Consider the following 13,395-nt stretch of genomic DNA (forward strand, 5'->3'; position numbering starts at 1 on the left):
CATAAATTATTTTTATAATGAGAGTCTAACTTTGAGACTTATGTGACCACTCCATTTGGGCTATGGATGAAATATGATGCACTGGCACTTTATATTGCATATTTAAATATGACCCTTGTTTTGGTTATATGAGATAACTTTATCTCCATGCCTTTGTCTTTGGGGTGACACCATGTTTGGGGTGCACCCTTAACCTATTCAACTGCTCTGTTCTAATTACTTTGTGATATTTATCTCTATGTCTCATAACTGATTTCTAAAATAAAATGTACTGTTTTATATAGTTACATAGTTATTAAGGTTGAAGGAAGACTTTAAGTCCATCTAGTTCAACCCATAGCCTAACCTAACATGCCCTAACATGTTGATCCAGAGGAAGGCAAAAAAAAACAATGTGGCAAAGAGTAAGCTCCACACTGGGGAAAAAATTCCTTCACAACTCCACATACGGCAATCAGACTAGTTCCCTGGATCAACGCCTTATCAAGGAATCTAATATATATACCCTGTAACATTATACTTTTCAAGAAAGGTATCCAGTCCCCTCTTAAATTTAAGTAATGAATCACTCATTACAATATCATACGGCAGAGAGTTCCATAGTCTCACTGCTCTTACAGTAAAGAATCCGCGTCTGTTATTATGCTTAAACCTTCTTTCCTCCAGACGTAGAGGATGCCCCCTTGTCCCTGTCTCAGGTCTATGATTATAAAGATCATCAGAAAGGTCTTTGTACTGTCCCCTCATATATTTATACATTAAAATAAGATCACCCCTTAGTCTTCGTTTTTCCAAACTAAACAGCCCCAAGTGTAATAACCTATCTTGGTATTGCAGACCCCCCAGTCCTCTAACAACCTTGGTCGCTCTTCTCTGCACCCGCTCTAGTTCAGCTATGTCTTTCTTATACACCGGAGACCAGAACTGTGCACAGTATTCTAAGTGTGGTCGCACTAGTGACTTGTATAGAGGTAAAATTATGTTCTCCTCATGAGCATCTATGCCTCTTTTAATACATCCCATTATTTTATTTGCCTTTGTAGCAGCTGCCTGACACTGGCCACTGAATATGAGTTTGTCATCCACCCATACACCCAGGTCTTTTTCATTGACGGTTTTGCCCAGAGTTTTAGAATTAAGCACATAGTTATACATCTTATTACTTCTACCCAAGTGCATGACCTTACATTTATCCCCATTAAAGCTCATTTGCCATTTATCAGCCCAAGCTTCTAGTTTACATAAATCATCCTGTAATATAAAAGTGTCCTCCTCTGTATTGATTACCCTGTAGAGTTTAGTGTCATCTGCAAATATTGAAACTCTACTCTGTATGCCCCCTACAGGGTCATTAATAAATATGTTAAAAAGAAGAGGGCCCAATACTGACCCCTGTGGTACCCCACTGCTAACCGCGACCCAGTCCGAGTGTGCTCCATTAATAACCACCCTTTGTTTCCTATCCCTGAGCCAGCTCTCAATCCACTTACACATATTTTCTCCTATCCCTATTATTCTCATTTTATGTAACAAACTTTTGTGTGGCACCGTATCAAAAGCTTTTGAAAAGTCCATATACACTACGTCCACTGGGTTCCCTTGGTCCAGTCCGAAAGTTACCTCTTCATAGAAGCTGATCAAATTAGTCTGACATGAACGGTCCCTAGTAAACCCATGCTGATACTGGGTCATGAGGTTATTCCTCATCAGATACTCCAGTATAGCATCCCTTAGAATGCCCTCCAGGATTTTACCCACAGTAGAGGTTAAGCTTACTGGCCTATAATTTCCGAGTTCAGTTTTTGTCCCCTTTTTGAATATTGGCACCACATTTGCTATACGCCAGTCCTGTGGTACAGACCCTGTTATTATGGACTCTTTAAAGATTAAAAATAATGGTCTATCAATGAGTGTACTTAATTCCTGCAGTACTCGGGGGTGTATCCCATCCGGGCCCGGAGATTTGTCAATTTTAGTGATTTTTAGACGCCGCCGTACTTCCTGCTGGGTTAAGCAGGTAACATTTAATGGGGAATTTTTGTTATCACAGATTATATTGTCTGCCATGGGATTTTCTTGCGTAAATACTGATTAAAAAAAGTCATTTAGCATATTGGCTTTTTCCTCATCCTCATCCACCATTTCCCCCAGACTATTTTTAAGGGGGCCAACACTTTCATTTTTTAGTTTCTTACTATTTATGTAGTTAAAGAATATTTTGGGATTATTTTTACTCTCTCTGGCAATGAGTTCTCTGTCTCAATTTTTGCTGCCTTGATTTGCTTTTTACAGAATTTATTTAATTTTCTGTATTTATTTAAAGGGCACCTGTCACCCCGTTCGCATCTCGGCTTCAGGAAAATGGCCGCCGCGATCTCCATCTGCGCACGCGCGGCATCCCGCGGCCATTTTCCTGAAGCCTTGGCCAGCAGAGCGCCGCTTCTGCGCACGCGCGGCCAAAGGAAGATGGCCGCCCCCACCGATCACCAATGAAATAGTGCACATCGCGCTCTTTTCACTCCCCTGTGCAGTGGATTCGGGACCTTGGGCATGCGCACACCACTACGCCACCAATGGAAAACTAAGCAAGATCTGGGGGAAGACACCACGCCCTTTTGACCAGACCAGCCTGATTGACAGGCGAAAATGACTACTTTGGTAACGTATTTTGGCAGCATAGGTGGGGAATCGGGGTCCACAAAATACACTGTTGTAATGCACAGCTCAGGCCCTATTTAACAGTATTTTTATCTCATACTGAAAAAACGGGGTGACAGGTGCCCTTTAATGCCTCAATCACTACCTACTTCCTTTAATTCTCTAAATGCTTTCTTTTTGTCACTTATTGCGCCCCTTACAGCTCTATTTAGCCATATTGGTTTCCTCCTATTTCTAGTATGTTTATTCCCATACGGTATATACTGTGCACAGGTCCTATCCAGGATGCTAATAAATGTCTCCCATTTTCTTTGTGTATTTTTATGTCTCAGGATATCGTCCCAATTAATTGCACCAAGATCCTCTCTCATCCATTGGAAACTTGCCCTCCTGAAGTTTTGTGTCCTTGTCACCCCTCTACTACCCATCTTATTAAAGGTTACATGAAAACTTATTATTTTGTGATCACTATTCCCCAAGTGACCTCCAACCCTTATATTTGATATGCGGTCTGGCCTGTTGGTTAATATTAGGTCTAGCAGTGCCCCCTTCTTGTTGGGTCCTGAACCAGTTGTGAAAGGTAATTGTCTCTCATAGTTGTCAAAAACCGATTACCTTTGCTGGAACTGCAGGTTTCTGTTCCCCAATCTATTTCAGGGTAGTTGAAGTCCCCCATAATAATGACTTCTCCTTGAGTCGCAGCTTCATCTATTTACTTTACGAGGATATTCTCCATTGCTTCCATTATTTTTGGAGATTTATAACAAACCCCTATCAGTAATTTATTATTTTTTCCCCCTGCCCTTATCTCCATCCACAGGGACTCTACATTTTCATTAGATTCACCTATATTATCACGCAGGATGGGTTTTAAGGACGATTTTACGTACAGACACACCCCACCCCCTCGCTTATCTGTACGGTCATTTCTGAACAGGCTATAGCCCTGCAAGTTAACAGCCCAGTCATGGCTCTCATCCAGCCACGTCTCAGATATCCCCACCATGTCATAATTATGCTCCAACAACATTAGTTCTAATTCATCCATTTTGTTGGCGAGGCTTCTGGCATTAGTATACATGCACTTCATGTTCCTCTCTGTACCTCTATTCTTTCTTAAATTACTAACTGTTCTAACCCCACCCCCCATGCCACCGCCACCCCCAACTTTCTTATTTGTGCCCATTATGACATTTTTTGTGGTTACTTCTCCATTTTGTGGTGTTTTGATACTGAGAGGGAGCTCCATAGGATATGTTCCATTGTGGTCCTGATCTTTGACTTCAGGACTAAGTGTTGCTAATATATTATGATATCTGTATTTTAGATATTGTGTTTGACAAAGACTTAGCTTGTTGGATTTCAACATGTTGTGTCCATTTCTAAAAGCCATTTAAAAAATTACTTCTTAAGTAAATCTCAGCTGAATGTCCATCATTAATACAGAAGATAACTTTACTTTGTATATTGGTCATAGAGAAAGATTAAGAACATTACAACTCCCTGACTGGTTACTATTAATGAGGTTCTATGTTCGGTATTCTTAGGTAAATCGGATGCTTCCTGGTGGCCTTTTGGTTATTGGTGTATTCCTTATAACCTCTCCGGAGCTTTCTAAGGACGCCCAGAATACTCTGAGAAAGGTAAGCTGGTGAAGGGTAATCCTGCCCATCTCCATGATGAGACCTATCCGATCATCTACTATATAATTGTCTAAGGGTCACTTCCGTCTTTCTGTCTGTCCTTTTGTCTGTCCTTCTTTCTGTCACGGATATTTATTCGCTAATTGGTCGCAGCAGCCATGACAGGCAAAACAGCCACGACCAATCAGCGACGGGCATAGTCCGGCGGAAAAATGGCTGCTCCTTCATCCCCGCAGTCAGTGCCCGCTCCATAATCCCCTCCAATCTGCCCTCACACAGGGTTAATGGCAGCGGTAACAGACCGCGTTATGCCACGGTGTAATGCACTCTGTTACCGCTGCTATTAACCCTGTGTGACCAATTTTTTACTATTCATGCTGCCTATGCAGCATGAATAGTAAAACGATCTAATGTTAAAAATAACAAAAAAAATAAAAAATCGTTATATACTCACCGTCCGTCGGCCCCCGGATCGACAACAGGCCTTTCCCGCTCGCGACGCTCTGGTAACCAGTCCATGCTGCGATCTCGCGAGATGATGACGTAGCGGTCTCGCGAGACCGCTACATCATCATCTCGCGAGACCGCAATGCACTCTTGAGACCGGAGCGCACGAGCAGCGTCAGTAATTGCTTTGCTTGGATCAGGGGGCTCCGGAAGGTGAGTATATAACTATTTTTTATTTTATTTCTTTTTTTTAACAGGGATATGATGCCCACATTGCTATATACTACGTGGGCTGGGCAATATACTACATGGGCTGTGCTATATACTACGTGGCTGGGCAATATACAACATGGGCTGTGCAATATACTACGTGGCTGTGCTATATACTACGTGTGCTGTGCTATATACTACGTGGGCTGTGCAATATACTACATGCGCTGGGCAATATACTACGTGGGCTGTGTTATATACTACGTGGCTGGGCAATATACTATGTGACTATACAACGTGGGCTGCGCAATGTACTACGTGGGCTGCGCAATGTACTACGTGGGCTGCGCAATGTATTACGTGGGCTGCGCAATGTACAACGTGGGCTGCGCAATGTACTACGTGGGCCGCGCAATATACAACGTGGGCTGCGCAATGTACTGCGTGGGCTGCGCAATGTACTGTGTGGGCTGCGCAATGCACTACGCATACATATTCTAGAATACCCGATGCGTTAGAATCGGGCCACCATCTAGTTATTCCATAAATATCTCTTGTGGAGAATCCCTGTAATCACATCTCAGCTCATTTTCATTTTTATTCTTAGTTGTTTTTCTCTCCTTCTTCAAAGAGCCATCACTTTTTTCTGCCCACACAGCCATATGAGGGCTTGCTTTTTGCGAGGAGAGTTGTAGTTTTGATTGACACCATTCATTTTGTCATAAAATGTACTGAAAATAGGGGAAAAAAAACTCCAATGCGTGAAATGGCAAAAAAATGCAATTATGCCTTTTTATTTTTTGGATGTTGTTTTTATGGCGTACATTGGATGGTAAAAATGACTCTGCAGCATGAATCCCTAGGTCAGTACAATTACGGCAATGCCAAACTTGCATTATTTTTTTATTTTATTTGAGTTGTGAAAAAAAAATCTGAATTTTTTGAAAGAAAAAAAAAACAATTGGGCACATACAAAGTTCTTATCACTTTTTAGTGCATTGTTTGAGGGAGATGTTATTAGTGAAAAAGCACAATCTTTTATCTTTAAAGTGTCATCTACAATACCAGTTAAATAATTTGATATTTTGATAACCCAGACTGCTGTGGACTCTGCGATACCAAATATGTGATCCCCCCCCCATACTCACGAGCTCTGTATAACCCCAACACTTTGCAAGCTGCCAATCTGACTGGCAGCCAATCAGTGCTGTGGGCGGAGTTATACAGAGCTCAGCATTCAGAGAACTGCTAGATCTGCAGCAGAGAAAACTGTGATTTTATCAAAACTGCAGCAAGCAGCCCAGTAAGTGACACATCGCTGGAGTCAGGGGCTCTGACCCTACATCGGGCTGCTCTTGTAATGGGGTAACAAAAACCTAGTGACATATTCCATCTAAAGAGGTTGTCCAGGGTTAGAAAAACACTGCTGCTTTGTTTCGGGAATAGCTCACACTCTGCCCATGGTATTGCACCTCGGCTCTATTCACGTCAGTGTGGCTGAGTTACGAGGCTCGGGGAGCACATCCTGTGTAGATAGTACGTGGCATGTAACTTCACCTGGCCACCATGGCTGGAAAAGCTTGGTGTATAGCTCACAATCCATCACCCTTGTTTCTCCTTGTAGCTCATCTTTGCTGTGGATAAGACTTCAAGGAAGAACAGATTGTGGAGTCTCACGGAGAGCGAGGTCACTGACAGAGCAGCAGTGCATGTTTGTGCAGCATCAAGAAAGTAGGTTATTGTACGTTCTTCCTATGCCTGGAACCATGTTACTATACCGAGCACCGTGTCTGCTGTTACACACATGCTTTCATTATGTGGCCAATAAATGCACGAGACCCCCCCCACCATTCCAGCATGTGAACAATCAGAGACCCCACCATGACTCGCATCACCATTGTGATGCCAAGGGGAATCGGGGGTTGGACAGGCTCCTGACACGAGACATGTGAATCTGATAGAGGTTAGCATGCCTGATTAGCACACATTGCCTCTAACAATATATACTTACCGGACAGCGGCCTACTCCGATCCGCTCGAATTTGGTGCAGCGCCGACGATCTCCGCAACCTATACCGATTAGCAGATCGGGGACCGTCAGCATTTGCTATCAGTTGCAGTGCTATTGGCAGACAGTGGCACGGGCACTACTGGCCTCAGCCTGCAGCCCCGGTGTAGCAGCATAGCTTGGGCTGCAGTGCTGACAATCTCCATAGTAAGTACTTACAAGTGAATGCAGATCTCCGGCATCCATCTATCTAGTTAATAGCTTTCATACACACTTGCTGACAATACCTGCTACAACTAACACCACCTTATTGTTACATAATAGAAGCCCATATGGATAACAATGAGAATAAAAATAAAGATGATGGCAAATTAACATCCAGATACAGGAACCGTCCAGTGTCCATATTACATTGAAACCCAGCATATTATTATAGGGTCATTAGCTGCAATACCATTTTTAATATATTTCTGAGACCTATCACTAGGGAATTAGTGGATCATAGTGCGGCTAATAATTCACACACTATGATCCAATATACACCTTATGATGTATTAATTATTTTTTTGAATTTAATAATGTACAATTTTTATTCACTATCCCCTTTTTTTCCTCTTTCCTCCTTTGTAATAGCAGGTAAATACTTGTTGTACATGTGAATAACACAGTACACTTAGTTGATGCCGTTTTGATCATAAAAGCATAAAGGCCATCCCACCGCAACAAGGTGTACCCCCAATCAGGATTGTCCCCTATCTCGTATTTAAAGGGAACCGCCATCAAAAACGCTGTTAACCTGCAGATATGGGGTTAATCTGCAGGTTAATAGTGTTACTGACCTGTCCGGCTCCTGCATTCAGCTGAATGCTGCAGGGAGAAAATTATCTTTATTTTCCCTGCAGGATTTGGTTTCAATTACGGGGGCCTTTGGCCACTTGATAGCCCCTGTGACAGAACGCCGAGTGCTGCTGGGGGAATTCTCCTTTTCCCTTCAGCTAAGTGCTGGCGCCGGGCAGGTTAGTAACATAATTAACCCCATATCTGCAGGTTATACCGTTTTTCCTGTAGCCAGGCTCCCTTCAATCTCTCTATATGCCAGCAGGCCTCAATAGATGGGGCAAAGATGAAATAGAGAGGTGAAATGCTAGAGATCGGACAATCCTGACTGGGTACACCTTGTCGCGATGTGATGGCTTTTAGGCTTTTTTGATAAAAATGAGTGACAACTCAGTACCCTATGTCAGTCACATATACTACTACTATTTATTTACTTATTTTTTTTTTTAGACAGGTTTTGTCTGATGGCCACTGTGTGAATAAGCATGTTACACTTAGGCTAGGTTCACATTGCGTTAGTGGGTGATCGCTAACGGACAGCGTTTGCACGGCGAAAATGTCGCAATTAACGCCGTGCAACGGGTCCGGTAGCGCACCCATTGACAGCAATGTTGTTTCAGCCTGAAGCGCATCGCTAGCGCGTGCCTTTTTCGGCTCGCGCTAGCGATGTGCCGTTCTTTTGTGGCGCGCCTCGGACGCTGCTTGCAGCGTCTGCGGCGCGCCCGAGGTCCGTTCCCCGCTCTCGCAGATCGGGGATCTGCGAGAGCGGGGACGTTAGCGCGACCCCTAAACGCGACCCCTACAAATACATTGCGTTAGCGCAATCCGCTAGTGCTAAACGGATTGCCCTAACGCAATGTGAACCTAGCCTTATCAAGGTGTTTTTTGGTTTCTCTTTAGTCCCTTGCTCTGTATACATACAGGGGCCTGGTCTCCCCTTATCTATATAGCTTTCCACAGGCAGGTGCCAAACAGTCAGGTCTGGGTCCTGCTATTGGGGCATGCTGGCACATAGGTGAAATACTACAAATAGGACCATCCTGTTTTTGTACCCCATGTATCGGTGGAATGGTGTTTACCCTTTTTTGATAAAAAGTGTCACCTAAGAAGAATCCCTTGTTATTTTCATGTACTTTTACTATTTACCTACTGCAGGGTATTAAATAAAATAACACTTAAAGAGCTGCATCTTAATATTGCTCATAAAGCTTTGATATACTTTGAAACTAAGATTCTGGGCTTTAATAGCCAGTCCTTGTGTTGGCGGTGAAAGCGTTAAACTGATAGAATGTATCTGATAATCCGATTACATTTCATCTTTGTCTTTTATCTTTAGGAATACTTGCAGAACCTTTGATGTCTCAGATCCTAAGGTAAGTTACCTAGCAAAATTCCGCATATGTAGATGGATTATTTTTTTTGTATTATGTTTTTGGAAAGTACTTCCATGACGAGCAGCAGTTCATAGTTCTACGCTGAATGTATTGAACTGGCTTATTGTTTTTCAAAATATATATTAATGCAATGTCATCAGAGCAGCATCATAGCGGACTGGGAAACACAAAACTGAGCAGCAGAGGTCCTCCACCCAAAATTAATTTCATAAATTTGTGAATAACAGGACAGGACAAGTGTTAGCCTATGTTTTTTTTTACTAATGAGTAATAGGAAGGAGTGATTAGTTCTGTGAATAATATGTAACTTGTATTAATATTTACAGTGGGTGCGGAAAGCATTCAGACCCCTTTAAATTTTTCGCTCTTTCATTGCAGCTATTTCGTAAATTCAAAAAAGTTCATTTTTTTTCTCATTAACGTACACTGCACCCCAATAAAAACTGAAATATCACATGGTCATAAGTATTCAGACCCTTTGCTCAGTATTGAGTAGAAGCACCTTTTGAGCTAGTACAGCCATGAGTCTTCTTGGGAATGATGCAACAAGTTTTTCTCACCTGGATTTGGGGATCCTCTGCCATTCTTCCTTGCAGATCCTCTCCAGTTCCGTCAGGTTGGATGGTGAATGTTAGTGGACAGCCATTTTCAGGTCTCTCCAGAGATGCTCAATTGGGTTTAGGTCAGGGCTCTGGCTGGGCCAGTCAAGAATGGTCACAGAGTTGTTCTGAAGCCACTCCTTTGTTATTTTAGCTGTGTGCTTAGGGTCATTATCTTGTTGCAAGGTGAACCTTTGGCCAAGTCGGAGGTCCAGAGCACTCTGGAAGAGGTTTTCATCCAGGATATCTCTGTACTTGGCCGCATTCGTGTTTCCTTCAATGACAACCAGTCGTCCTGTCCCTGCAGCTGAAAAACACCCCATAGCATGATGCTGCCACCACCATGTTTCACTGTTGGGATTGTATTGGGCAGGTGATGAGCATTGCCTGGTTTTCTCCACACATACCGCTTAGAATTATCACCAAAAAGAGCTATCTTCCCATCAGACCAGAAAATCTTATTTCTCATAATCTGTGAGTCATCCATGTGTTATTTATTAAACTCTATGAGGGCTTTCATATGTTTTGCACTGAGGAGAAGCTTCCGTCTGGCCACTCTGCCATAAAGGCCTGACTGGTGGAGGGCTGCAGTGATAGTTGACTTTGTGGAATTTTCTCCCATCTCCCTACTGCATCTCTGGAGCTCAGCCACAGCTCTACTTTACCTCTCTCACCAAGGCTCTTCTCCCACGATTGCTCAGTTTGGCTGGATGGCCAGGTCTAGGAAGACTTCTGGTGGTTCCAAACGTCTTCCATTTAAGGATTGTGGAGACCACTGTACTCTAAGGGTATGTGTCCACGTTCAGGATTGCATCAGGATTTGGTAACATCTGGACGCTGTAACATCTGGACACTGCGTGTTTGACGCTGCGGCTCTACGCAGCATCAAACACGCAGCGTTTCCTGAACGTGGAAACATACCCTTAGGAACCTTGAGTACTGTAGAAATTCCGTTGTAACCTTGGTCAGTTCCTTTGACCTCAGGATTCTCATTTGGTCTGACTTGCACTGTGAGCTGTTAGGTCTTATACAGACAGATGTGTGCCTTTCCAAATCAAGTCCTATCAGTTTAATTAAACACAGCTGGACTCCAGTGAAGGAGTAGAATCATCTCAAGGAGGATCACAAGGAAATGGACAGCATGTGACTTAAATATGAGTGTCTGAGCAAAGGGTCTAAATACTTATGACCATGTGATATTTTGGTTTTTCTTTTTTTAATAAATTAGTAAAATTTCTACATTTCTGTTTTTGGTTTTTTTTTCAGCCAAGATGGGGTGCAGAGTTTACATTAATGAGAAAAAAATGAACTTTTTTGAATTTACCAAATGGCTGCAATGAAACAAAGATTGAAAAATTTAAAGGGGTCTGAATACTTTCCGTACCCATTGTATATTAAAAAAATTATACACCTGATCTGCAAAGCGGGACATGCGTTAAATGTGAAATATCCCTTCATTTAAATAGACACAGCAACATTAGAACACAAAATATTTTCCTAGAAACCTGCTTATTGGTCAGCCCGCCCATCAATCAAGGCAATATGAATAAAAAGCCAGAGAATGCGTCTGACCCCGCCATTAGAAAAAAACGGTATTCCAACAAAAGGCGCTTCAGCTACACATGTTCTACTTTGCAGATCAGGTTTATATGAGGGTCAGATAGTTGTATTCACCCTAGATCAGATAGGATTAGTGCAGTGAGTAATTTACCCCTATCATACCACCAGCTCATCGTCACAGTTATGTGGTGCGCTGAAGCAGCTGTAACTTTGGGTGTATTGGAGGTACGGCGCTGCCTCCTGCATAACGATACCACTATCTCAACCTTCTGCTGATAGTCATCCTCCTGCAGTGCCTACCCTGCGTTAATGTATATAGTTAGAAATGGCACCTTCATTTAATGAACCAGTTACAATATAATGTATGGACACTAATGATATTTGATCACAGAGTTTCTTGCAACACTTATTTCTTACACTGACCCATTTACATATAGAGATTCTTCATCCCTGGCCAACTTAACTGTATGAGGTGTGTACACGTGCTTACTAAGAGTAGCCATCTCCATATATACCGTATATACTCAAGTATAAGCCGAGATTTTCAGCCCAAATTTTTGGGCTAAAAGTGCCCCTCTCGGCTTATACTCGAGTCATGGTCGTCGGCGGGTGAGGGGGAGAGAGGACTGTCGCATACTCACCTGCTCCTTGCGCTCCTAACGCTGTCCCAGCCTGTCCCATGGTCTCCCGCGCTGCAGCTCTTCCTCTATTCAGCGGTCACGTGGTACCGCTCATTAAAGTAATGAATATGGACTCCACTCCCATAGGGGTGGAGCCGCATATTCATTACTGTAATGAGCGGTACCAGTGACCGCTCATTACAGGAAGAAGTGGGACAGGCAGGGACCGCTTCAGGAGCGCCGGGAGCAGGTGAGTATTTCATATTCACCTGTCTGCGTTCCATCCGCCGGCCACCGCTCCGTCTTCCCGTCCTCTTGCAGTGACTGTGCAAGTCAGAGGGCACGATGACGTGTTAGTGTGCGCACCGCCCTCTGCCTGAACAGTCAGTGCGGAGAGACGGGACTCTGAGGAGCAGCGACGAGAGGTGAGTATGTGATTTTTTTTTTTTATTGCAGCAGCAGCAGCATTACATGTGGCACAATGCTATATGGAGCGTCTATGGGGCCATAAAGAACTACATGGAGCATTATATGGGGCATCTATGGGGCCATAACTGCATGGAGCATTATATGGGGCATCTATGGGGCCATAACTGCATGGAGCATTCTATGGGGCCATAACTGCATGGAGCATTATATGGGCCATCTATGGGGCAATAAAGAACTGCATGGAGCATTATATGGAGCATCTATGGGGCCATAACTGCATGGAGCATTATATGGGGCACTATATGGGGCCATAACTGCATGGAGCATTCTATGGGGCCATATCCTGTAGAATGTAAGCCCGCAAGGGCAGGGTCCTCGCCCCTCTGTATCAGTCTGTCATTGTTAGTCTGTCTACTGTAAGTGATATCTGTAATCTGTGTGTAACCCCTTCTTATGTACAGCACCATGGAATCAATGGTGCTATATAAATAAATAATAATAATAATAACTGCATGGAGCATTATATGGGGCATCTATGGAGCCATAACTGCATGGATCATTATATGGGGCATCTATGGAGCCATAACTGCATGGATCATTATATGGGGCATCTATGGGGCCATAACTGCATGGAGCATTATATGGGGCATCTATGGGGCCATAAAGAACTGCATGGAGCATTATATGGGGCATCTATGGGGCCATAAAGAACTGCATGGAGCATTATATGGGGCTCCTGATTCAATATGGATATTCAAAAACACTTAACTTACTGATGTCTCAATTAATTTTACTTTTATTGGTATCTTTACCAGTAGCTGCTGCATTTTTCACCCTAGGCTTATACTCGAGTCAATAAGTTTTCCCAGTTTTTTGTTGCAAAATTAGGGGGGTCGGCTTATACTCGAGTATATACGGTAACTAACAAATCGTCTCTCTGTAGCACTATAGCGTGCAAACATTAAATCTATGTAGAGTAGCTGCGGAGAC

The 13,395-nt window shown here is 43.1% G+C and overlaps 1 protein-coding gene across 3 annotated transcripts in view; it reads left to right on the forward strand.

Moving 5' to 3' along the window:
- ODR4 (odr-4 GPCR localization factor homolog) overlaps positions 1-13,395 on the forward strand; it is a 94,036-nt gene that overhangs the window by 24,396 nt on the left and 56,245 nt on the right. For 2 of the 3 annotated variants that reach the window (XM_077277615.1, XM_077277616.1), the window contains exons 4-6: positions 4,206-4,301; positions 6,583-6,689; positions 9,140-9,176. In XM_077277615.1, the coding sequence (XP_077133730.1) occupies positions 4,206-4,301; positions 6,583-6,689; positions 9,140-9,176 (240 nt within the window). The remainder of the gene's footprint in view (positions 1-4,205; positions 4,302-6,582; positions 6,690-9,139; positions 9,177-13,395) is intronic. The other variant, XM_077277617.1, reaches the window with a different exon arrangement.

The sequence above is a fragment of the Ranitomeya variabilis genome, chromosome 8, assembly GCF_051348905.1.
Source record: "Ranitomeya variabilis isolate aRanVar5 chromosome 8, aRanVar5.hap1, whole genome shotgun sequence".
Taxonomy (NCBI): Eukaryota; Metazoa; Chordata; class Amphibia; order Anura; family Dendrobatidae; genus Ranitomeya; species Ranitomeya variabilis.